The 27,843-nt window shown below is 41.1% G+C and overlaps 1 protein-coding gene across 3 annotated transcripts; it reads left to right on the top strand.

Moving 5' to 3' along the window:
• kpra (Phosphoribosyl pyrophosphate synthetase-associated protein 1) lies at positions 1–27,843 on the top strand. Of its 3 annotated transcripts, XM_014131118.2 has the most exons (12): positions 1–401; positions 487–579; positions 10,494–10,546; positions 16,318–16,384; positions 18,554–18,726; positions 22,537–22,652; positions 22,802–22,857; positions 22,989–23,143; positions 24,282–24,326; positions 26,141–26,211; positions 27,074–27,220; positions 27,538–27,843. In XM_014131118.2, exons 2-12 carry the CDS (start codon positions 497–499, stop codon positions 27,694–27,696), a joined length of 1,125 nt encoding a protein of 374 aa, XP_013986593.1. In that variant the 5' UTR covers positions 1–401; positions 487–496; the 3' UTR covers positions 27,697–27,843. The 3 variants fall into 3 exon arrangements, with proteins under 3 accessions (XP_013986593.1, XP_013986592.1, NP_001135368.1); XM_014131117.2 differs by having other exon boundaries at positions 1–579; NM_001141896.1 differs by lacking the exons at positions 1–401; positions 24,282–24,326 and having other exon boundaries at positions 431–579; positions 27,538–27,842.

The following is a 27,843-nucleotide window of genomic DNA, read 5'->3' as shown; positions in this document are numbered from 1 at the left end:
ATTACTCGTTTTCTTTCCTTTGATGTAACCTCATTCCTACAAAGTTTACATTAGCTACGATAGAAGCAACATTGTATACACGTTTTGAGATTATACGAGTCTGCTGTAGTGTACTTCTATTGCAAAATATTTTTTCGAATTGAAGAATTAGGTGGAGCGCGTTTTTGCATAGAGTAGCCTACAGATCTATGTGCGGATGTGGAACATCTCAGTTTATCCGTTTTCTAGTTTGTTAGACCAGTCATATTGCGATCGATAAATAGACTTGTTTACTTACGCCAGTTATGTAGGTTATGCTACATGTAGGCCGTTGTTTATGCTTTGAGATTTTGTAACATTCCGCACTCATTCGACGTATTTCCATGTTCTTAAATCCTGAATTTATAGTCGATATTGTCAATGTGAGTAGGCAAAATACGTGGTCATTGTGTTTTATTGAGCCTCAAGTCTCGTCTGTCATTCTCACACTTCAAAGTTTTCCTATAGTCACTCAACAATGAATATCTCAAAAAGTGGGTACCGTGTCTTTTCTGCCAACTCGACCACCGCATGCACAGAGCTCGCCAAGAAGATCACAGAGTAAGTATATGTTGTGCATTCAAATGAATATCTTGCAACTCACTCAAATGACATTTTTTTTCTCTTCAACTGGATTTTGAACGTAGTTAAGATAAATTAGTGATGTCCTAGCGCAGTGGTTCCCAAACTTTTTCAGTTACAGTACAACCGAGTTTTGCTCTGCCGGAGTACCCTTGAAGTGCCCCCTCGTGCATTTTAGCAGTAGGCCTATGGTCTCATGAGTCTTCTTATAAGTACCCCCTGTGGATAGGCCAAGTACCCCTGGGAACCACTGGTCTAGCGGTATAGCCCGCTGCTTCTAGAGAACATGTGCCGCTGCCAGTGTGGGTTTGAATCCGGCCCAGTGCTCTTTCAGCAAAAACGTTCCTCTCTCATATCCAATAAACAATAAAATAAGTAAGGGACAGGACTGCCCCGCTCCTAAAAAAATAAAAAAGTAGTGTGAAAATATCAGAATTGGGCTGTCTGTGTAAAAGCAGCCTATTAAGTCTACTTTCAGGTCGCTAGACTCCAGAGGATCTGTGACTCAAAATTGCAAGGATGAGAGAGAGAGGATGATGTCTCGCATAACTTTAAGAGACTTCAAGCAAACTGGGCTAACAAACAGATCCCATTCTCGGCAAACAGTATTTCAAACATAGGAGCAGTTACAGCTGCTGCCCCGGCCCCAGACTTCCCCGTTTTTCCGATTCACATGTTTAAGATACAAGTGCATCGGTCCGCGGACTCCAAACCGATCCAAATCTAACATGCATAGGTCAGAAAATTCATTCACTAGAGATACTGGTTCAAGTCCAGGCTCTGTCGCAGCTAGTCGCGACCGGGAGACCCATGGGGCGCCGCACAATTGGCCCAGTGTCGTCCGGGTTAGGGGAGCGTTTGGCTGGCAGGGGTGTCTTTGTCCCATAGCGCTCTTACGACTCCTGTGGCAGGCTGGACGCATGCACGCTGACAAGGTCGCCAGGTTTACGGTGTTTCCTCCGACACATTGGTGTGGCTGGCTTCCGGGTTAAGCGAACATTGTGTCAAGAAGCAGTGTGGCTTGGTTGGGTCGTGTTTCGGAGGACGCACGGCTCTCGACCTTCGCCTCTCCCGAGTCCATACCCGGAGTTGCAGCGATGAGACAAGACTGTAACTACCAATTGGATACCACGAAAAAGGGGTAAAAAAAAAGGTGAATGTAAGCGCTCATCATTTCAAAAAAGGCTACATCATTTTTAGAAACAGGAGTTTTGCCATTGCGAAGGTTTCTGGATAGCAGGCTTGCAGCGAGCTACTGGGGATGCTAAACATCCTTTGGCCACTCTTGCCTGGCTGGGCAGAGATGCATAGTTGTTGTTTTTATTTTTCTATAGGTTGGCCTAAAAGTTTTTAAGCAAAATAATCCAATCAAAACGGAAAGCTCCTTGAAAGTGGGAATATGCCAGGCCTATTGGGCCAAAATCAATTATGGCCTATTGTATAGATAATAGAACAACAGTGAACAAAACTTTTAAGAGATCTGATTTTAGATTAGAAATACTTTGCAACAATGACACACTTATCTATCTACCTTGTTCCTTTCTTTTAGCAAGTTTACATACACCTTAGCCAAATACATTTAAACTCAGTTTCACAATTCCTAACATTTTTAATCCAAGTAAAAATGCCCTGTCTTAGGTCAGTTAGATCACCACTTTATTTTAAGAATGTGAAATGTCAGAATAATAGTAGAGGGAATGATTTATTTCAGATTTTATTTCTTTCATCACATTCCCAGTGGGTCAGAAGTTTACATACACTCAATTAGTATTTGGTAACATTGTCTTTAAATTGTTTAACTTGGGTCAAATGTTTCGGGTAGCCTTCCACAAGCTTCTCACAATAAGTTGGGTGAATTTTGGCCCATTACTCCTGACAGAGCTGATGTAAATGAGTCAGGTTTGTAGGCCTCCATGCTCGCACATGCTTTTTCAGGTCTGCCCACACTTTCTATGGGATTGAGGTCAGGGCTTTGTGATGGCCACTCCAATACCTTGACTTTGTTGTCTTAAGCCATTTTGCCACAACTATGGAAGTATGCTTGTGGTCATTGTCCGTTTGGAAGACCCATTTGCGACCAAGCTTTAACTTCCTGACTGATGTCTTGAGATGTTGCTTCAATATATCCACATAATTTTCCTTGCTAATGATGCCATCTATTTTGTAAAGTGCACCAGTCCCTCCTGCAGCAAAGCACCCCCACAACATGTTGCTGCCACCCCCGTGCTTCACGGTTGGGATGGTGTTCTTTGGCTTGCAAGCCTCCCCCTTTTTCCTCCAACCATAAGATGGTCATTTTGGCCAAACAGTTCTATTGTTATTTCATCAGACCAGAGGACATTTCTCCAAAAGTATGATCTTTGGCCCCATGTGCAGTTGCAAACTGTAGTCTGTCTTTTTTATGGCGGTTTTGGAGCAGTGGCTTTTTCCTTGCTGAGCGGCCTTTCAGGTTATGTCGATATAGGACTCCTTTTTCTGTGGATATAGATACTTTTGTACCTGTTTCCTCCAGCATCTTCACAAGGTCCTTTGTTGTTCTGGGATTGATTTGCACTTCTCACACCAAAGTACATTCATCTCTAGGAGACAGAATGCGTCTCCTTCCTGAGCGGTATGACGGCTGCATGGTCCCATGGTGTTTATACTTGCGTACTATTGTTTGTACAGATGAACATGGTACCTTCAGGCGTTTGGAAATTGCTCCCAAGGATGAACCAGACTTGTGGAGGTCTACAATTTTTTTCTGAAGTCTTGGCTGATTTCTTTAGATTTTCCCATGATGTCAAGCAAAAAGGCACTGAGTTTGAAGGTAGGCCTTGAAATACATCCGCAGGTACACCTCCAATTGACTCAAATGATGTCAATTAGCCTATCAGAAGCTTCTAAAGCCATGACATCATTTTCTGTTATTTTCCTAGCTGTTTAAAGGCGAAGTCAACTTTGCGTATGTAAACTTCTGACCCACCGGAATTGTGATACAGTGAATTATAAGTGAAATAATCTGTCTGTAAACAATTGTTGGACAAATTACTTGTCATGCACAAAGTAGATGTCCTAACCGACTTGCCAAAACTATAGTTTGTTAACAATACATTTGTGGAGTGGTTGATAAACGTGTTTTAATGACTCCAACCTAAGTGTATGTAAACTTCTGACTTCAACTGTATACACAAAAGTATATTAGCATAACTAGGCTACACAGAACCACACTGACCCATTGTAAAATGAGAGGCTATTCTTCCCATATAAAAAAATATCCAAGCCAACATGCCCAGCTCTGCCCACTGGGGCTTGGCTTACGGAGCACTCTTTGAAATAAGCACTCGTATAGTCGTATTCCATCGGCTCGAATTCTCTCACCACACCGGTGCAACATTATCTTCCTATTGTGGATCACCTGGACCGCATTTTAAATTCATTAACCATGTTGTGGGCCTTATAAAACTACTCACCATTTGTTTATACTTTTTTCAGTCATGTTACATCATTGACTAGTGAGCAAATAATGTAACTTTACCAGTATATCCAAACATTTTGGAGCAAAGAAAGAAAAGGTATAGCTTCTTCAGGATATCAATGATCATAGCAAAGAATGAATGACATCTCTTGCACCTGACATTTTTAGAGATGGTGGACAATTTTCAATGTAATGCATCGCAATAGAAAAATTGTTTACACAATGTAGATACCTAATATTCCACAAATAACAGGTATTCATAAACATTTGAGCTTTTATAATAAACAAATGTCTTTACACCACCACTTTAGTGTTCAAAAGTACCTAATGGCCCAATATGAGCTGTATCTCAATCAAGATTTATTTTATTTTTAATCTAGTGCTCTTAAAATTGAATGTGTGGGCCTTACTTTTCGTCGTGCTCCTAACAGCAAAATGTTAATTTAGAGCCATGCTGACCAGGCCTAACATTTCCCTGCGCCATTGACGGCCCTTGCGTGGCCGTAATGCCCCTTAAAAAAAAAGTCCATGCCTTGCGGCCAAAGTGCCCCGAAGCACCTCTCACTCACACGGTTCTCTCAGATATCTCAATTCTTATTAGCCAAATGCCCGTCACGTGATCGTGTCCTCACAGGCATCGCAGCTCTGAAAAGTAGGCTACTAGTGAAGACAGACACATCTGGGATGCAACGTTGAACGTCTTTCTTATTCAATTCCGAGGTGCATATTGAAGATGTTAGAAGAACCGTCCACATTTACTTTTCGTCAGCCAAGATGAGTAAAACAGAAAAAAGCACTAACCTATGTCAATCTACTATCCCCACATTGCAAAGGTTTACTTATTCCATTGGACGGCTTGTCATTCGGCGCGATAAATGAATATTCCAAATAGAGACTGGAACAGTTGTTGGACAAAGGATCTCAAATTAATACAACCAGTGTACGTTTAAAAAAATAATTTTAAAAGCAATGAGGCTGATGCAACAGATCAGAACGTTTAGCTTAAAATGTTGATAAACTATTCGTCCATTTCTTTGCATTATAAGCGCAGCAATGCACACAGGGCAGTATGCTATAAACATGAATGTTCCAAAAATGCAATTAGCGGGAAAATCCCGCTCTCCAAAGCGCACTGCATGGGTTGTTACTATGACTAGGATTGTGTTGAGAACATGAAAGAAATACCGGTTTCAATGGCATATGAGGAAGTGTTTATGAAAGAATCCCCTTAACATTCTTATGGTCGGAACGCGGTAAGACATGCCTCATAAAGTGTCAAAAAGTCCAGATTTTAAATAGTTAGACGTACACTGCCATGGCCTCCCGAGTGGCGCAGCGGTCTAAGACACTGCATCACAATGCTTGTCCTCCTTCTGGACCTGTGTTCGATCCCAGGCAACCGGCCGTTACAGGGAGTCCCGTAAGGCGTCGTCCGGGTTAGGGGAGGGTTTAGTCGGCGGGGGGCTTTACTTGGCTCATCGCGCTCTAGTGACTCCTTGTTGCGGGCCGGAGCCTGCAGGCTGACCGGTTGTCAGTTGAGCGGTGTTTCCTCCTACACACTGCTGCAGCTGGCTTCTGGGTTAAGTGGGCGGGTGTTAAGATGTTTTGGAGGATGCATGACCGTCATAATAATTAAAATAATTTCAAAATAAATAAAATATTTGTAAAAAGTTCACTGCCTCTGCTCAGATTGCAAGGTGGGTGATGTTGCAATTGGCAACAGGCATTGGCCATCCGAACAGTGCCTCGAGTATGACAGAATCAAGCCTTTAGACGTTAAAATTAATTATCCTACATCATATTTGTCAAACATGACTGTAGTTTAGCGCATATATATACATTAGTTAACATAACGTTTCCCTTCACTGTGGCAATTGTGATCAAATCAACGCAATATTAGCCACTTTCAATGAAACGTACCAAAACGAAATATACAGTGTGTTGTACGTTGTCGAGTCTGTTTGAAACCAATGAAAGCCAGTCAGGGCACTGGGGAAAAACTGACGTTTTCTTCAAAAAATGAATTGTTAGAATGGCGAAATAATTTAATAGTGCACCAGGGGTACTTGCTACTGTGATTCCTAAAATGAAGAGCCTGTTGGGAGTATTTTTTTTTTAATACGAAATTATACTTATGTTATATTGTTTGCTAGCTCAGCTGGTTTGCTAGCTCTGTCTCATTGACCACCAAACGTTGCTAACGCTAGCCACTTAACTTGTTCTTGCGACGTTTATTAACTAGGTTAGTTAGCCATGTTATTAATACAACTCGCATCTGCTGTCGACAATAGGATACAATTTGAGAGAACTAGTTTGCGCCAAGTGGTTGTAACTATGACAGCATGTTGACAATGAATTCAGAGCCATTCAGTGGCTAGCCACACTACAAACATCATTTTACCAGGTTCCCAAGAAGCAATTATAATAACAGTCCACCAAAACATACCCAAGAGTTTCTCGATTAGCAAGGGGCGGTGTGTGTTTAATATCGTTGTGTATTAAAAACACAGTGAGATATTTGTGAGATTTCGCCAGTGGTTAGAAGGGGGAAATTGGGCTTCCCTGGAAAATGTTGTCCACAACAGAAACCAAGGGGGTCTGGGCTTAGCGATGGGTCAATAGTCAGCAAGTGTAGCAAGGAAGAATGGGCAGTGAAGGCAGACACTGCTGGCTCACAAAGACTGCATCTTATCTTTTGAGGGCTTCTGATGTCAAAATGTAAGTTAAAGGGAAGGGCAATCTCTTGGGAAAATTGTGTAGTTAAGTGTAACGATCTATATGAGCTGTGTGTGTGTAAATTATGTATGTCTATGGTGTATGTACTATGTAGGCACCTGAGCTCACCCATAAGGGAGACTAGGCATCTACATTACCTATCAGATTAGGGGGGACATTGTAGCCTATTATTTGTCTCCCCCCCCAATTTTGGTTCTTAAATCAGCATCGCCCACTAATTAAACTTGTCATTTTTGCAGATTAAGTGTTCGAGCTAGGAATGTTTCAATATTTGTTTACGAATTATGAGTCAATGAATATATACTGAATGTACAAAAAAATTAAGAGCAATGGTTTGTTAATATTTGTCTTTCCCATTCACCCTCTAAATGGCACACTCACAATCCGTCTCAATTGTCTCAAGGCTTAAAAATCATTCTTTAACCAATCTCCTCCACTTTATCTACACTGATTAAAGTATATTTAACAAGTGACATCAATAAGCTTCACCTGGATTCACCTGGTCAGTCTATGTCATGGAAAGAGCAGGTGTTCATAATGTTTTGTACACTTAGTGTATGGCACAACTGGATTCCACCCATCTCAAAATCGAATGGTTTCTACCAGAGAGATCTTCTCTTCTTGCTTTGGCCATGTAGTGTGCCTCACAAGTGATTGCTGTCCTTATTATGAAATTATCCACTTTACCCTGTATATCTAAAAATGAGTATATACACTGATTGTTTAAAGCAAAATGACCTAAACTGTTGCTGATCGTGAACCTAAACAATCAAAATAAGATCTATTGTAAGGCCTGTTCAGCAGTTATAGCCAGATGAGTCCGTTTGGGATCCTGAGTGGCGCAGCGGTCTAAGGCACTGCATCGCCGTGCTAGAGGCGTCACTTCAGACCCAGGTTCGATCCCGGGGTGTATCACAACCAGCCGTGATCGGGAGTCCCAATAACGGCGCACAGTTGGCCCAGCGTCGTCCGGGTTAGGGGAGAGTTTGGCCGGGGTAGGCAGTCATTGTAAATAAGAATTTGTTCTTATCTGACTTGCCTAGTTAAATAAAATAAAAAATGAGTTGTCTCCGGTAGATTACTTTTATTCCGGTAAAAACATTTTCAACAGCACATAGACCGCTGCACCACTCGGGAGAACCGGCCGTGATTAGAAGTCCCATAGGGCGGCGCACAATTGGCCCAGCGTCGTCCGGGTTTGGCCGGTTAACTGACTTGCCTAGTTAAATAAATGTTATATATATCTATCGTTTTTTTTATGGATAATACCCTAGCAAATTACATAGATTGTCACTCATCTAATAAAGCCTAATATCACGCAAGCTATTTTAGAATTTGAATGCTGAAAGTGCCATGCAGATGATCCGGAACAGGCCGCCGACCTCGCGTTGGTCAGCGTGCGAAGCTGGGCACAGTATGAGTTTGACTATGATAAATAAAATACGGGTAGAAAAAAATATTGCCTGAGATTTCTCGGCATGCAAAATGACTGTCAACACAGTTACATGCAGTTTGACACTGAAGGAGAGGACTCATCAGTTGCAGAGTATGTAAATGGTGCAGGGTTGGAGCGAGATTCTGCTCCAATTTCTCTCCAGTAGTGCTCACTTCACAAGCTCAGGGCATGCCCGGCCCAGCATGCATTTGTAGCCTACTTGTGTGCTGCTACAGCCCCTTACTCATGACAGTAGCTAAAGTTCGCTAAATATTTTCATAAGGAAACTGATAAAACACAGGTGCAAAATCAAGATGACTTACAAAGATGAGGACCAAGAGTAAGAGGAGGAGTGCGGTGATGTAGTGTCAACAACTAAAGAATCATTGTGGAATCTGAAAAGATAATTATCCCGAAAGCGTGATGTGTACTTACTACAGTTGAAGTCGGAAGTTTACATACACTTAGGTTGATGAAACAAAAATAGTACTGTTTGGCCATAATGACCATTGTTATGTTTGGATAAAAAAGGGGGATGCTTGCAAGCCGAAGAACACCATCCCAACCGTGAAGCACGGGGGTGGCAGCATCATGTTGTGGTGGTGCTTTGCTGCAGGAGGGACTGGTGCACTTCACAAAATAGATGGCATCACGAGGAAGGAAAATTTTGTGGATATCTTGCAGCAACATCTCAAGACATCAGTCAGGAAGTTAAAGCTTGGTTGCAAATGGTCTTCCAAATGGACAATGACCTCAAGCATACTTCCAAAGTTGTGGCAAAATGGCTTAAGGACAACAAAGTCAAATTACTGGAGTGGCCATCACAAAGCCCTGACCTCAATCCCATAGAAAGTTTGTGGGCAGAACATTCTTAAAATAAAGTGGCTATCTTAACTGACCTAAGACAGGGAATTTTTACTAGGATTAAATATCAGGAATTGTGAAAAACTGAGTTTAAATATATTTGGCTAAGATGTATGTAAACATCCGACTTACACTGTATATAGTGCATGTGTACACCCCTTCAAATGAGTGGATTTTGGCTATTTCTGACATACCCATTGCTGACGGGTGTATAAAATCAAGCACACAGCCATGGAATCTCCATAGACAAACATTGGCAGTAGAATGGCCTTACTGAAGACCTCAGTGACTTTCAACGTGCCCCAGTCAACTGTAAGTGCTGTTATTGTGAAGTGGAAACATCTAGGAGCAACAACTGCTCAGCTGAGAAGTGGTAGGCCACGCAAACTCACAGAACAGGAACGGCATGTGCTGAAGCGCGTAGCGTGTAAAAATTGCCTGTCCTTGGTTGCAACACTCGCTAGCAAGTTCCAAACTCCCTCTGGAAGCAACGGTGGAATCGCGGTCTCTGCAGTGATGAATCATGTTTCACCATCTGGCAGTCCGACAGACTAATCTGGGTTTTGCCGATACCAGGAGAACACTACCTGCCCTACTGCATAGTGCCAACTTTAATGTTTGGTGGAGGAATAATGGCCTGGGGCTGTTTGTCATGGTTCGGGCTCGGCCCCTTACTTCCAATGAAGGAACATTTTAACGCTACAGCCAAGGGGAGGCCCTTTCCTGTTTCAGCATGACAATGCCCCCATGCACAAATCAAGGTCCATACAGAAATGGTTTGTTGACATCGGTGTGGAAGAACTTGACTGGCCTGCACAGAACCCTTTACCTCAATCCAATCGAACACCTTCAGGATGAATTGGAACGCCGACTGCGAGCCAGGCCTAGTTGCCCAACATCAGTGCTTTCACTTCAGTGGATGGCACTGTTCTCACTCAATGTTTTTGTATAGTCAGGGCATTTGAGAAACGAGAGTGGACTAGTTAAGTAGCCTAGCAGTTAGTGTTGGGCCAGTAACAAATGTCGCTAGTTCGAATCCCCAAGCTGACAAGGTGAAAAATCTGCCGATGTGCCCATGAGCAAGGCACTTAACCCTAAATGCTCCAGGGTCACCGTTGATAATGGCAGACCCTGGGTGTGACCCCACTCTCTGATTGTCTCTCTCGTTGAGTTTGAATATGCAAAAAAACACATTTCCAATTCACACGTACATAATACACTTGTACATCTATGAAATAGGACAAATATAAGCACCCACAATAATAATTATTCTTATTAATAATAATGATTGATGACAGTTGGGCATGTTACTTACAAGGCGGGCATTCCTCCTGTGTGGGGACAATTTAGTTGTGTGTGTTTGTTTTTTAACTGTCTAACATCTTCCTTCCCTCCTTGCAGACGGCTTGGCGTAGACTTGGGAAAGTCAGTTGTTTACCAAGAGTCCAACAGAGGTGAGATGCCAGGTTATCCGTTTCAGCTTCATACACTATACACAGTGTACAAAACATTAAGGACACCTTCTTAATATGTGAACGACCAGCTCGATTCGGTCTTATGTGGCAAAATGTGAAATAAAAAAAAAAATGTTTAACCGTTGGATAAAAGTAGGCTTAGAGCTAGAAAATGGTATCATACACTACAGTTGAGGAACAATTGGGAAAGTACTTCTTCTTTGAAAGTTGATAAACATGTAACCCCACTTTTGATAAAATGGCCCTTGAATTTTTTGTTACACCTATTGGAGAGCTCTTCTTTGTCTACACCCGTTCATTATCGTTCACACCCTCTTAAGACTTAGCCCACCCATCTCTTTAAGGATTCACGTGAGGCCATGTGCTAAACCGAGTGAGTACAGTAGTGTACTAAACAAACCAAGATTAAGACTAAAGGTTTATACTATGTCTATTGACATGTCTGTATACAGTTGTCGCAGTGACACCATGAACGTTCTATTGTCGTCCAACATCAAACTTATCGTTGTTGTTATGAAAAAGTATAAACACAAACGACAGGCTTATGACATCAGCACCCTGGAGGTCCAAAATAGCCTAACTGGTGTATTTTAACACCAATAATCCCATTTAAAAATGAATTTAGTTTGTGTCAATCTAGCAAACCAGGCAACTAAAAGCAACTTTCTAAACAATGTTTTGGTTCGTTTCTAGCTTGTTAGCTGGCTTGCCAGTTCAAATAATGACCATATCATATAGCTGACAACGTATTCATTTAGCTAATTTGTATTCATTATTATAGGAAAATAAACACAACAAGACCATTATTTACAAGTTAATGGCAAGCTAGTTATAGAAAATATCTTAAGGTTGTGATTGTGACTAAATAAAATAATTTTAGAACTTGGACACTGTCTCGTTGGCCTAACGTTATATCCTAATTTGTCTTTGGTGCAGGTCATGTTGTTCTTCACATTACCGTCTCTGTTATCCACGCACTATATCAAATAAAATAAATGTTTATTTGTCACATGCATAGGATACAAAGGTGTAAACGGGACAGTGAAAGGTTTCTTGCATAGTGGAGTCTTTTTTTTAAATTCTTAAAAAAAAAATGTTTTGACATGTAGCTAGCTAAACAACGAACCATAATCCCAACTCATAACGTTACTGTCCTTTATGAATCTACAGGTAGCTAAAGCTAACCAACTAGGTTCAATGTTACTCAGCTAACTAACATTAGGCTATAGCTAGCAATGCAAATAGCTCTGAGATATGAATAATATTACTACACAGATCATACACGTAATGTTAGCCAGCGAGACAGCCAGCCAGCTAACGTTAGCTAGCTAGCTAACAGTACACTTTAACCTCTTGGGGCTAGGTGGGACGCTAGCGTGCCACCCGTGGTGCACTCCATCAACAGCAGGTGCATTTCAAGAGCGGCAAATTTGAATCCAAATAAATGTCAAAATTCAAATTTTTCAAAAATACAACTATGTTACACCATTTGAAAGATAAACATCTCCTTAATCTAACCACGTTTTACGATTTCAAAAAGGTTTTACGGCGAAAGCATAAATTTAGAGTATGTTAGGACAGTACATTTACAAGAGTTGTGTGTAATGTTTTGTCAAGTCAAAGACAGGGTCACCAAAACCATAAAACCAGCTAAAATGATACACTAACCTTTTACAATCTCCATCAGATGACACTCCTAGGACATTATGTTAGACAATGCATGCATTTTTAGTTCTATCAAGTTGATATTTATATCCAAAAACAGCGTTTTACTATGGCATTGATGTTGAGGAAATCGTTTCCCTCCAATAACCGGCAGTCAAGTCAGCGTCACAAATTAAATAATTAAAATTAGAAAACATTGGTAAAATATTATATTGTCATTTAAAGAATTATAGATTTACATCTTTTGAACGCAATCAACTTGCCAGATTTAAAAATAACCTTACTGGGAAATCACACTTTGCAATAATCTGAGCACTGTGCCCAGAAAAATACGGCGTTACGATACAGACTAGACGTCATGTTGGGGAGATCTAAAATCGAAAATACTATGTAAATAATCCATTACCTTTGATTCTCTTCATCAGATGTCACTTCCAGGTATCACAGGTCCATAACGAATGTAGTTTTGTTCAAAAAAGCTCATCATTTATGTCCAAAAATCTCCGTCTCGTTAGCACATGATGTAAGCCAGCCGGACTTCTCGTCATGAACGAGGGGAAAAATATATTTCCGTTCGTTCAAACATGTCAAACGTTGTATAGCATAAATCATTAGGGCCTTTTTTAACCAGAACATGAATAATATTCAAGGTGGACGAATGCATAGTCTTTTATAACGTATTGGAACGAGGGTACCCAACATGAAGTAGCGCGCCAGGTGTCTAATGGGACATCACCGTTCCATGGCTCTTGTTCGGTCAGATCTCCCTCCAGAAGACTCAAAACACTTTGTAAAGGCTGGTGACATCTAGTGGAAGCAATAGGAAGTGCCAAAATATTCCTAAACCCCTGTGTTTTTCAATGGGATAGGTTTAAAGTCAATACAACACATCAGGTATCCACTTCCTGTCAGAAAATGTCTCAGGGTTTTGCCTGCCAAATGAGTTCTGTTATACTCACAGACACCATTCAAACAGTTTTGGAAACTTTAGAGTGTTTTCTATCCATATATAATAAGTATATGCATATTCTAGTTACTGGGTAGGATTAGTAACCAGATTAAATCGGGTACATTTTTTTTATCCAGACGTGCAAATGCTGCCCCCTAGACCCAACAGGTTAACTTAAAATGAAAATTATTTTTTGCCAAAATTAGAAATGGATAATATTGGAAAATGTAGCTAGCTAGGCTCTCTTACCCGTATTCATAGATTAACACTTCTCCCTCATGCATGCCATGGTTCACCTTAGTTTGAAGATGTAATCCGGAGACAGGGGTTTTATACAACAGCCTTCTGTGTATTCTCTTTTTGACTCCCTCTGCATATTTGCGATCAAACGGCATAATTTTCTCAATTTCCGTAGCTATCATACTCTGCTTCCACCAGGCATTCCACCGATTTCAAAACTGTCCTCACAAAAATGGAGAACATTAGCAACACTTTTGCAGTCTTTGTGATATCTTTCAAAAAAGGAGCGTTTGAAAGGATTACCTACACATACTGAGCAGCTCATGCTATATAAAGAAGCGTGCTACATGGCAGACCAATCCAATCAGCATGTCCAGCCCATCCATTATCTCAGCTAATCATGGCTAGCGGAAAGGTTCCTGTCTTTTTCCATGGCTAAATCAACTAGGCTCGTAATTTAACTATTTTATTTGTATTTACAGATGGCATACAATTTTGTTATTAAGGCACTTGAGAGTTCACATTCCAGAAGGCATTTCTGCCAAAAATAAGCATTTTGATTTAAAAAAATATGTTTACGTTCAAATACCTCTCATGTGAAGTAGTGACACGCGACAGGAGTTTTCCTGAAACGAGTCACATATTTAGTTGCACCCCCCCACACTTTTGCCCTCAGAATAGCCTCAATTCATGGGGCATGGACTCTACAAGGGGTCGAAAGCGTTCCACAGGGATGCTGGCCCATGTTGATTCCAATGCTTCCCAGAGATGTCAAGTTGGGCTGGATGTTCTTTGGGTGGTGGACCATTCTTGACACACACAGGGAAACTCTTGTGTGAAAACCCCAGCAACGTTGTGGTTCTTGACACAAAACGGTGCACCTGGCACCTGCTACCATACTCTGTTCAAAGGCACTTAAATCTTTTTTTTGCTCATTCACCCTCTGAATGGCGCACATACACAATCCATGTCTCAATTGTCTTAGGTAAAGAAGGGTTTTTAAGCCTTGTCTCCTCCCCTTCATCTACACTGATTTTGAAGTGGATTTAACAACTGACATCAATAAGGGATCATAGCTTTCATCTGGTCAGTCTGTCATGGAAAGAGCAGATGTCCTTTTAATGTTTTGTACACTCGGTGTATATAAAATCTACAGGCTTACTATAGCACTATAGTATAGATCCCTCAAACTCAAATCTGGACCTCGAAGCCAGTTCCTCTGCATATTTTCATTGTTCCCCTTTAATCAGGGACTGATTTAGAACTGGGACACTAGGTGTGCAAGTAATTATCATGTAGAACAGAAAACCAGAAGGCTCTGGACCTCGTAGTGTAAGAGTTAAATGTCCCTGGTATACAGTGCATTCGGAAAGTATTCAGACCCCTTGACTTTTTCCACATTTTGTTACAGCCCTATTCTAAAATGTATTAAATGGTTTTCTTTCATCATCAATCTATACACAATACCACAATGACAAAGCAAAAACAGGTTTAGACATTTTTGCAACTATCACATTTACATAAGTATTCAGACCCTTTACTCAGTAGTTTGTTGAAGCACCTTTGGCAGTGATTACAGCCTCAAGTCTTCTTGGGTATGACACTACAAGCTTGGCACACCTGTATTTGGGGAGTTTCTTTCATTTTTCTCTGCAGACTGGCTCAAGCTCTGTCAGATTGGATGGGGAGTGTCGCTGCACAGTTATTTTCAGGTCTCTCCAGAGATGTTCGATCGGGTTCAAGTCCGGGCTCTGGCTGGGCCACTCAATGACATTCAGAGGCTTGTCCCAAAGCCACTCTTACGTTGTCTTGGCTGTGTGCTTAGGGTCGATGTCCTGAGCACTTTGGAGCAGGTTTTCATCAAGGATCTTTCTCTACTTTGGTCAGTTCATCTTTCCCTCAATCCTGTCCCTGCCGCTGAAAAACATCCCCACAGCATGATGCTGCCACCACCATGCTTCACCGTAGGGATGGTGCCAGGTTTCCTCCAGACGAGATGCTTGGCGTTCTGGCCAAAGATCAATCTTGGTTTCATCACACCAAAGAATCTTGTTTCTCATAGTCTGAAAGTCTTTAGGTGCCTTTTGGCAAACTCCAAGCAGGCTGTTAACGTGCATTTTACTGAGGAGTGGCTTCCGTCTGGCCACTCTACCATAAAGGCTTGATGGGAGAATCTTCCAGAAGGAGGACAATCTCCACAGAGGAACTCTGGAGCTCTGTCAGAGAGACCATCGGGTTCTTTGTCACCTCCCTGACCAAGGCCCTTCTCCCCTGATTGCTCAGTTTGGTGGGGCGGCCAGCTCTAGGAAGGGTCTTGGTGGTTCCCAAACTTCTTCCATTTAAGAATGATGGAGGCCACTGTGTTCTTGGGGACCTTCAATGCTGCTGACATTTTTTTAGTACCTTTCCCCAGATCTGTGCCTTGACACAATCCTGTCTCGGAGCTCTACGGACAATTCCTTCGACCTCATGGCTTGGTTTTTGCTCTGACATGAACTCTCAACTGTGGGACCTTATCTAGACAGGTGTGTGTATTTCCAAATCATGTCCAATCAATTGAATTTACCACAGGTGGACTCCAATCATGTTGTAGAAACATCTCAAGGATGATCATTGAGAACAGGATGCAGCGGAGCTCAATTTCGAGTCTCATAGCAAAGGGTCTGAATACGTATGTAAATAAGGTGTTTTTTTAAACTGTTTTTACTTTTATCATTATGGGGTGTAGTGTGTAGATTGAAGAAACCTTTTTATTTAATCAATTTTAGAATAAGGCTGTAACATGAGAAAATCAAGGGGTCTGAATACCTTCCGAATGCACTGTAGATGATGGTCGGCATACTGTATGTTGAGTTACTTGCTCCTGAAACTGATTTTGCTTCTTTTTTATTTACAGAAACCAGGGTGGATGTGAAAGAGTCTGTTCGTGGTCAAGACATCTTTATCATTCAGACCATTCCAAGGTGAGAGGATCCGGGTGTCATTTCTTTTCCACCATCTGAAGTGAGTGTGTATATTCTAGTTGGTGGGATATGCAGTATCACCACAGAACCAAATGGATCATTAGAAACTAGATGAGAGGAAAGTAAATGTATTCCCTTGTGAAATTAGGCAGACATTGTTGATCCATCGCTGATCAGTCAGAATGACCCCCATGGGTCTCTGTCTCCACCAACATCTTTTCATCCAGTGGTTATGTCCTTCATTGGTTGGCAGGAGCTGCCTGGTGAAGTGAGAGAGCAATATTAACAGCTAGCTAGGGGGCACTGACTTGTAAAGAGTAACTTTCCTGAACTTTTTATTTATTTTAATCGAAAACCAGATGTTTTTGGCTTATTTATAGTGAAACACATCAATTCTGGTCATCATTTTGACAGTTCATTGCAAAAGTGATATATTTAGGTATTTTAGTAGTTAATCTAGCTCTTTTTGTCCCTAGTGGTTAAATTCAACCATTGAAATCGTAACGTAAAGAAGGCACCTTGAGAAGGTGTCTCTTCAGCATCTCAAGGGCGGGGTTTGGTATGAAATCCACTCCCTTCTAGATGTGCTGGGTGTGGTACCACCTCAAGGCTCACTATTAAAGCAGGTGACAGCACGCCTTATTTGCAATGGTCTTGGTAAGTGGAGTGTGCCAATAAGTCGCTCTGGATAAGAGCGTCTGCTAAATGACTTAAATGTAAATGTAAATATTTTGCATGAGGCTTCCTTGACTAAACTACTGGCGTTACACAAAATTCAAAAGGCAGTAAGGCACATTTCCGCATATGACCAAATTCAATGTTTTTGCTTACCGTTTCATACACTTATGTGCTTTTACTAAGAATAAAAACCGTGGGCTATGAGGATTTGACATTTTATATTCGTAGGTATATCCATCATAACGAGAAATAGGTGACAATGGTGGCCATGTCAACTCATATTTTCTCCCAACTGCTATGACTAATTGGTGGCTCATAGTTCAATGGTTGGGAGTTCTAATCCCACATGAGCAAGATATACATTTTTACTTTAAATCCTTAATTTACAATATTTATCCCTGGTAGTAGTTGTAGGGTTTTACTGGCCTGCTCTGCACCCCTAGGCGAGACAAAAAAATTGCCGCCCCTTTCTTGAATAGTCTCAGTAAGCAAAAATATGTTGGAAAGGCGTCTAAAATGTATTTTTTCCCCCAACACAATACTGCAATAAATGTGAGTCCACATTTAAAATATATGTATCTTTTGCATCCCAAGCGGGATTCGATCTTAAACCACAAGTGGCAATAGATGTCAGGAACTTGGTGACTAACCACTGTGAGCTAACTGTCCAGAGATGTATTTGCTCACAATGCACATCATTTTATTAGATGATGCTTTAGTGAGAAAGTGTTGGGAGCAGGTACAACTGTTTACCCACCCCCAAAATGAATATTTATGAGTAATTCCCCCCCAACCACAACTTCTAGCCTGAATACATTTTCAGAAAATATGAAGGGTTGGGCAAAGGGTGAAATTGGGGTTGAGTTACCCTTTAATGATTGTGGTTGGCTCTGCTGTTTCAGGATGCTGCCTAGGCCAAATCTACTCTGGCACTACCTCATTGCACTCTTTGTATTAGTTAAGCTACTAAGTATAGTGTTAGTAACAGTGTATCACATCTCCAACAAAGTTTTTCTCTGCTTCTCTCATGAACTGGCTGAATCCCCTACAACAATGGAGTCGTTCTTCGATACGATCTCGAGAGGCTTAATTATTTAGAAATGCCCCGTAGCTTTCAAGGTTATACTTCAGGGTTTAGGGAACGACTATTCGTGTGGCGCTCAAGCAAGTTAACATTGTAGGATACTGACTAGCGTCATACACTCACTCAAATGTGTAGTGAATGTGTTTCAACGAAGACGAGTGTTAACTCCGAGAGCCAACGTTCTGTGGGCTAATGTGGTCTTGAGACGCGCCGACATCTTGAATTTTATACCACGTCAGTTACTACGACATGCAAATTTAAAACCATGACAACACAACAGCCAGTTTTATTCAACAGTTTACTGAAATATCTACAATAACTACTCTTGACTCTGTCTCACTCTTACTCGTCTTATCTCTATCCATCTGTCTCCATTGCCTTTTGAATGGTTATTTTGTCCTACCCAGAGACGTGAACACGGCCATCATGGAGCTGCTGGTCATGGCCTACGCTCTCAAGACTAACTGTGCCAAGAACATCATTGGGGTCATCCCCTACTTCCCTTACAGCAAGCAGTGCAAGATGAGGAAGAGGGGCTCCATTGTCTGCAAGCTGCTGGCCTCCATGCTCGCTAAAGCCGGTATGATACTATATGGCTACTGTGTGCATCATGTGGTTTTCTTGTTGTGACACCAATCATTTTTTTGTTTGTTGCATAAATGGTTGCAATGTTTTAGGAAGATGGTTTAAACGCTGCTAACATAAGTTGTACACAAATTAATCATTTGGTAGGAGTTACACACGTCGTTATTATGAAAAACAATGCTTTACCAGATACCGTGAGGTAACGCCGCCTGGTCTCAAATCAAATTTTATTGGTCACATACACGTGTTTAGCAGATGTTATTGCGGGTGTAGCAAAATGCTTGTGTTTCTTGCTCCAGCAGTGCAGTAATATCTTACAAGTAAATCTTAACAATTTCACAACAATACACACAAATATAAGTAAAGGAATGGAATTAAAAATATATAAATAAATGGACAAACGATGTCAGAGCGGCATAGACTATTTAAATACAGTATATACATATGAGAAGAGTAATGCAAAATATGTATACATTATTAAAAACCTCTTGGGGCTATGTGGGACGCTAGCGTGCCACCCGTGGTGCACCCTATCAACAGCAGGTGCATTTCAAGAGCGGCAAATTTGAAACCAAATAAATGTCAAAATTCAAATTTTTCTAACATACAACTATCTTACACCCTCTGAAAGATAAACATCTCCTTAATCTAACCACGTTGTCCGATTTCAAAAAGGTTTTACGGCGAAAGCATAAAGTTAGATTATGTTAGGAGAGTACATTGACAATAGCTGTGTGTAATGTTTTGTCAATTCAAAGACAGGCGTCACCAAAACCATAAAACCAGCTAAAATGATGCACTAACCTTTGACAATCTCCATCAGATGACACTCCTAGGACATTATGTTAGACAGTGCATGCATTTTTAGTTCTATCAAGTTCATATTTATATCCAAAAACAGCGTTTTACTATGGCGATGATGTTCAGGAAATCGTTTCCCTTCAATAACCGGCAGTCAAGTCAGCACCACAAATTAAATAATTAAAATTAGAAAACATTGGTAAAATATTATATTGTCATTTAAAGAATTATAGATTTACATCTCTTGAACGCAATCGACTTGCCAGATTTAAAAATAACCTTACTGGGAAATCACACTTTGCAATAATCTGAGCACTGCGCCCAGAAAAATACGCTTTGCGATACAGACAAACGGCCATGTTGGAGAGATCTAAAATCGAAAATACTATGTAAATAATCCATTACCTTTGATTCTCTTCATCAGATGTCACTTCCAGGAATCCCAGGTCCATAACGAATGTAGTTTTGTTCAAAAAAGCTCATCATTTATGTCCAAAAAGCTCCGTGTTGTTAGCACATGATCTAAGCCCGCCGGACTTCACTTCATGAACGAGGGGAAAAAATATATTTACGTTCGTTCAAACATGTCAAACGTTGTATAGCATAAATCATTAGTGCCTTTTTTAACCAGAACATGAATAATATTCAAGGTGGACGAATGCATTCTCTTTTAAAAGGTATTGGAACGAGGGTACCCATCATGACCTCGCGCGCCAGAGTCTAATCGGCCATCACCGTTCCAAGGCTCTTGTTTGGTCAGATCTCATAGTAGAAGACTCAAAACACTTTGTAAAGGCTGGTGACATCTAGTGGAAGCAATAGGAAGTGCCAAAACATTAATCAGCCCCTGTGTGTTTCAATGGCATAGGCTTAAAGGTAATTCAACACATCAGGTATCCACTTCCTGTCAGAAAATGTCTCAGGGTTTTGCCTGCCAAATGAGTTCTGTTATACTCACAGACACCATTCAAACAGTTTTAGAAACTTTAGGGTGTTTTCTATCCATATATAATAAGTATATGCATATTCTAGTTACTGGGTAGGATTAGTAACCAGATTAAATCGGGTACGTTTTTTTATCCAGCCGTGAAAATACTGCCCCCTAGCCCCAACAGGTTAAAGTAACTAATGTTCCAATTATTAAAGTGGCCAGTGATTCCAAGTCTATGTATATAGGGCAGCAGCCTCTAATATGCTAGTGATGGCTATTTAACAGTCTGATGGCCTTGAGATAGGAGCTGTTTTTCAGTCTCTTGGTCCCAGCTTTGATGCACCTGTACTGACCTCGCCTTCTGGATGATAGCGGGGTGAACAGGCAGTGACTCGGGTGGTTGTTGTCCTTGATGATCTACTAGACGTAACAGGAAATGTAAATCCCGGACACGGAAATTGTATGATATGTTACGTACGGTTACATAAGACAGATGGTCTAAGGCAAACATTTGAAGTCGGGTGGGTGGGCTTATAAGGCGAATGTCTAGCAACCCAAAGGTTGCCAGTTCAAATTTAATCACGGATAACTTCAGCTGTCCGTCCTGTCTCCCTGTAGAGGTGTCTTAGGCACATTCACGCAGGGACCCTGGGCATCTTTCTTTTGGTGTTTTCAGATTCAGTAGAAAGGCCTCTTTAGTGTCGTACGTTTTCAGAACTGTGACCTTAATTGCCTACCGTCTGTAAGCTGTTATTGTCTTAACGACCGTTCCATAGGTGCATGTTCATTAATTGTTTGTGGTTCATTGAAAAAGCATGGGAAACATTGTTTAAACCCTTTACAATGAAGATCTGTGAAGTTAATTCGTAAAAATCCAAATAACTTTGAAAGACAGTGTCCTGAAAAAGGGATGTTTCTTTTTTTTCCTGAGTTAATAATACAAATTATAATTCATAACATATCATACGAAATGGGTGACGGACATCCACAAATTAATAAATACCATACGAAACATAATGTATCATATTAGATGGAGTGTCTCGGATTTACGAACAGAATAATACGAAATGCTCTGAGACCGAGTTGGGTAACGTTACACCATAGCAAGTCCATCAACTCAATGTCACCACATACAGCTAGCAGAAAAGCTAACGGTCATATTATGGTATTTTAGTAGGGAAACGCTTATTGCATCACCCTGTAAAAGGTAACACCCTGACTAGACCGGGCACATTGCATGCGCAAGCATGTGTACAAAATAAATGTACGCATGCATGTTATTCAATCATTTTATCCACATTGCTCTTGTGCGTCAACGAGTGTTTCTGTTGCCGAACGCTAAAATAGAACTTGGTTTGGTTTTCACCAGGATACAAACCCCACGTGGGTGCTTGAGAATAATCAAATATGACTGTTTCCCTTTTATCTGTGGATTAATCGTCAGTAGAGAAACACAATTTTGTATAACCCGGGGTCTAACATCTGAAAAGAGGACCATATGCATGTCAGGTTAAATAACAATCCAATGTTCATCTCCCAGGAAAACTAGCTAGCAACAGCCAGCTAGATGAATGTTTTTTTTCGATCTGCCCCGAAATTAATAGAATTGATTCACTCTTGGTTTTCACACACGTGTCTGGTGGGGATGGACAAAATTATAATTCGCACGCGGACATACGCAAGCCAGTCTAGCCGGGGTGTTGCTTGACCCAGTGGTGGAAAAAGTACCCAGTTGTCATACTTGAGTAAAAGTAAAGATACCTTAATAGGAAATTACTCGAGTGAAAGTCACCCAGTAAAATACTACTTGAGTAAAAGTATTTGGTTATAAATATACTTAGCTATCAAAAGTAAATGTAATTGCAAAAATATACTTAACTATCAAAAGTAAAAGTATAAATCATTTCAAATAGCTTATTAAGTAAACCAGACGGCACAATTTTATTTTTTATTTTTATGTAAGGATAACCAGGGTCACACTACAACATGCAGGCATAATTTACAAGCGAAGCATTTATGTTTTTTTAACTAAGTATTTTACACTACTGGCTTGACCCACTGGTGTTATCACAGGGCTAACTCACATCATCACCATGGACCTGCACCAGAAGGAGATCCAGGGCTTCTTCAGTTTCCCTGTTGATAACCTGCGTGCCTCGCCCTTCCTGCTACAGTACATCCAGGAGGAGGTAAGACTACCCAGAATCCTCTCCAGTCACTTGTAATCATTTCAATCATTATATCATGTATTTGTTGACAAAAGTTTAGTTTTAATCTGGTGTTGAACTGTGAAATCATATTGGATAATGTTTATTTGTTACTGTTTATTTGTTTCTAGATTCCAGACTACAGAAATGCCATTATCGTTGCAAAGTCTCCTTCGGCGGCCAAGAGGTAACATAAAGGTTGGGAGTTTTCCAGCAAGATGGATAGTGAATGATGTGAAGTGTGTTTGTGGCTGCAGATTTGTGGGTAATTGTGATTGTCTTTGCTCTGTATGTATTTAAATCCTTTGTGTGTTCCAGAGCTCAATCCTATGCTGAGAGGCTGCGGCTGGGCCTGGCGGTGATGCACGGGGAGGCCCAGTGTTCAGAGTCTGACATGGCCGATGGAAGACACTCTCCCCCTCCAATGTCCTCAGGACGCACCACCTCTGGTCACCCTGGTCTGGAGCTGCCATGTAAGACACCCCCCCTCCCCAGACACGCACACACTAGAAAATAACCCTGCCTTTGACCCTAACACACACAAATCACTGTTGCGTTGCTCTCATGTATATAATCTGCCTAATCAGCAGACAGTGCTGGTTTATGTAACCACTAGTGTCAGGACAGGATGAGTTGAGCCCTGACTGCTGTCTATCTGAGGAATCCATAGAAAGGTAATGAGTCTGAACAGCAGGGTTAAACCCCCACTGCTTATGGGGAGTAGACGGCACTGGGATGGGCCTCCCATGTAGCACTTGTGAACGCACGTACACCCAGACTCTGATCCTATCCATTGTAGAGCCACTGTAAAACATGGCATTGGGTCAAAGTGAGGCTTTACAGCGATCTAATGGAACAATATTTACAGAAAAGAGAACAAACTGTATTTTACATTTATGGACTGGAAAAGTGTTAATCTGTCCGAATAACAACCCATACCCCAGAGAGAGTTTATTTTTACAAATCCAATTGTCACAGGAATGCTGTAAAAATATCCAGCCCTGAATGCCCTAAGGCACCAATAGCAAAGAGGACCTCCACACATTGTCCTCATGCTGACAGTGTACAACTGGAGTGGTTCAGCCAGTCAGGGCTGTAGTTTGTGTTGGTTCAGCGACAAAGCACTCCTTCTCAGCAGCCTGACACTACTGCAGATGCCTGTGAAATACTGCAGGCAATAACAGGCGTCCATTCCCCTCTACCCTCCTCGTTCCTCTCCTCCACACAGCCTCTGGATTTCTCTTCTCGCCCTCTTTTTTTTCTTCTTTTTTTCCCTCCTTTTATACAGCGACTGTATTTATTTCTCTCATACTTCTCTCCATTTCTCCCCTCCTTTATACAGGAACAGGGTACGAACATGACCAAAACGGCAGCTAAATTCAGATACGGAGCAAAGTGACACGTTTCATCTTTGAGAAAATAAGACATCGTTTTTTTTCTGTGTTATTCTTTATATTAAACTTTTATTTTATTGCGTTCCTTGGATAAATAGGACCAGAAGGCCTGTCTTCAGTTCTGGAGTTTGTCTGTATGCTGCCTTTGTCTGTCTGTATGTCTTTTATATATTTTCTGTATATGACAGTGTTAACGTATACCATTTATCTTTTGAAGACACAGGGAGGCACCAGGCTTCATTCCCAGGCATAGAGCTCCCAAGTACGACCGTAATGCTCCACTCTCTCTTCCTCTAACCCCCATCCCTTATACTATCTGTGATCTTTTATACCTGCCTGCATGTAATGTTGATGTCTACCGAGGGAGTTTCCATTTCTAGCAGCGCTGACCTTCTAAATTCCCCTTTGTAAAGATCTCAGTTCAGTTAAGTGTTTAGAGCGAGGGCGGGGGTCAAACATACGCGGGCGGGGGTTTGAGTAAAAAAGATAAACATTCCGGGTATAAGCTCAGTCGACGTTGAAATGACTGAAGCCACATCTGAACTGTGTAGAAATGATAATGGTCCTACAATTATAGTCTTTTCACTTTTTACTCAGCCTGCTAGCAGTCATCGAAACGAAAGCCAGACAGTCGTGGGAGCTTCGGAAATTCCAAAAGCGATGGATCGAGGACTATTTTTTTTAAAATTTGGACGGTGAGGAAATGTAGTCAATTTTAAGTGCGAACCTCAGTGAAGACCGAAGACCCCCCTGGTTTAGACTGTTGGCTGTCACCAAATTTGGTATGATTATTGAAACAAGATATCTGTAAAACAGCAGATTTCTTCACCTCCAAATTGGTGTCAAGGTCTTTGAGATAATCCCAAGTTTACATTGTACGGTATTCCTCACTTGATACATTTTTGACATTTACATGCTTTTGTCTAATACACAATTAACTGTGAACTTCCAAAATTCTAATAAAATAATCACATTCAACCCTACCAATAGCAATAAGAATCTGCTGGATGCATTCATGCAAGCATCATGGAAAAACACATGGCTCTTCCCATGTATACTTTGGAGTTGCACTACAATTAATAACCGTTTGAAACCGTGTGGCTTGTCAACATTCCCTTCAACATGCCTCTCATCCTCAAATGTAGCATTTATCTGACCTTTGACCCCTTCAAAGCAACCAACAAAAGGGCTGCTAATGCAAATTTCTTACCAGAGGGCACCTACTGCATTCCACTGCCAGGTTGGTGATTGGCCTACATTTTATGGAGCCAATCATTTCCCCATAAACATTATGCCATTTGGGCAATTTAACTATGTCTCTATAACTCCAAATGGAGATGAAGGAAACATCGCAAGCACCTCAGAGGCTGAATGAGGCGTGATGGCAAGCTTGGTTGTGTTCCCCTGCATCCTTTTTCTTGATCAATTCCTAGTTTAGAATTTTTCACGCTAACTTGCTGTGCCAGCAACGGTATGATTCTTGTTTATTTAAAAACTCACCCCTCTCCCTGAAGCCTTAAAAAAATATACATTTTAACAAAATGATTTTGTTGCTAATGTCAACACCTCAGAGTTCCAAGTAGAGCCTCATGATTCAACCCTGAGAGTTTTTAAATACGCAGACATCTGGTTGGATGCCTCCGGGCTGACGATGAGGACACTGGTTTGAAGTTGGTTGTGATTTGGTATGGCATGGGGTTGCTGTGTGGATCCCTAAATCCCAAACTGGATGTTTTATTTGTGGGAAGGAAGACAGCTCTATACTCATGCGCCATGTGTTGCTACCATCACAATATGCCTGAAGCTGCCCTATACTTACAGTGCCCAAAATCATTTCACCTAGTTGTTGTCCCTTCTGTCAAAATGAGAGTTTTCAGGACTATTCTGTAACGGTTGTAGCAGTCTGTGGACATTGAGGTAGAGCTGTCTTGCATGGTCTTTGCAGGTGTTGAACTTGATCCCTTCTTACTCATTCTCCTTAACCCAATAATTTGAATATCATTTTTTTTTCTCCCTAATTTCCTCTGCACCACTGGTTTGAAAGTAATGATCAACCTCTCTCCTTTTCTCTTTCAGTAATGATGGCCAAGGAGAAACCGCCTATCACTGTAGTGGGAGATGTGGGAGGTCGCATCGCTATCATTGTTGTAAGAATTCTATCGTCTCTTATTTCTGTTTAACTTTGATCCCTATGGGACAAAAAAAAAATGCATTGTCCAAGCTATTGCTAATAAGCAAGAGTTAAAGTGTTACAGTTGAAGTCGGAAGTTTACATACATCTTAGCCAAATACACTTAAACTCAGTTTTTCACAATTCCTGACATTTAATCTCTGTCTTAGGTCAGTTAGGATCACCACTTTATTTTAGGAATGTGAAATGTCAGAATAATAGTGATTTATTTCAGCTTTTATTTCTTTCATCACATTCCCAGTGGGTCAGACGTTTACATACACTCAATTAGTATTTGGTAGCATTGCCTTTAAATTGTTTAACTTGGGTCAAACGTTTCGGCCTTGAAATACAGGTACACCTCCAATTGACTCAAATGATGTCAATTAGCCTATCAGAAGCTTCTAAAGCCATGACATCATTTTCTGGAATTTTCCAAGCTGTTTAAAGGCGAATTCAACTTTGCGTATGTAAACTTCTGACCCACTGGAATTGTGATACAGTGAATTATAAGTGAAATGATCTGTCTGTAAACAATTGTTGGAAAAATGACTTGTCATGCACAAAGTAGATGTCCTAACCGACTTGCCAAAACTATAGTTTAACAAGAAATTTGTGGAGTGGTTGAAAAACGAGTTTTAATGACTCCAACCTAAAATGTATGCATACGTCTGCCTTCAACTGTATATAAACTATTTAAGTTTCACACTCACTGTTCTGAGGAAGTCCTCATGTAAGATGTATTTGGACATACTGTATGATACAGAGCTTGTGTGTTATTTAGATGCTAACAGCTGTTATTTTGTTCTAAGTCCTTCCTTGTCGTTTCCCTCTCTCAGGATGACATCATAGATGACGTGGAGGACTTTGTCGCGGCGGCTGAGACTCTGAAGGAGAGGGGGGCCTATAAGATCTATATCATGGCAACACACGGCCTGCTCTCAGCAGAGGCCCCGCGACTCATAGAGGAATCCGCCATCGATGAGGTAAGACGAAGCACACAGGCTGTACCCGCACAGGCTTTTATTAAGCCTGAAATGGCTGTTTTTTTCTAACGTCGACACAGCTGACAATTATTGTAAGTAGTCTGTGCTGCTCCGATACTTGACGCTGCTCAAGGTCGGAATTATGTCTATTTGCTGGATAAATCAAACAAATCTATGCTTTCTTAAAAAGACAAGTACACAAAGCGATACCCAAATACAGTAATATGCAATGCATACGCCCCCAAAAAACTTTACGTTCTTAAACATAGTCCCTGCTGTAACCTAGCTCTCCATTTTGTGTCCTTGTGTCCCCCCAGGTGGTGGTGACCAATACAGTCCCTCATGAGGTCCAGAAGCTCCAGTGTCCCAAGATCAAGACAGTGGACGTCAGTATGATCCTGGCCGAGGCCATCCGACGCATCCACAATGGAGAGTCCATGGCTTACCTGTTCCGTAACATCACAGTAGATGACTGAGCTACACGCACAAATACGCTGTGTTCACGCTGTGAGACCGAGGATTTTCAACTCCCTTACATAGGAACTTGTTTCTTTTCATTCTAATTGACTTCCTATGTAAAACAAAATATCTTGCATTCTCAATAAATGTCTACTGTTCATGCA

This window comes from Salmo salar, chromosome ssa12 (genome assembly GCF_905237065.1).
Source record: "Salmo salar chromosome ssa12, Ssal_v3.1, whole genome shotgun sequence".
Classification (NCBI taxonomy): Eukaryota; Metazoa; Chordata; class Actinopteri; order Salmoniformes; family Salmonidae; genus Salmo; species Salmo salar.
The sequence above is the reverse complement of the archived record's forward strand: the minus strand, read 5'-3'. Positions and strand labels throughout refer to the sequence as shown.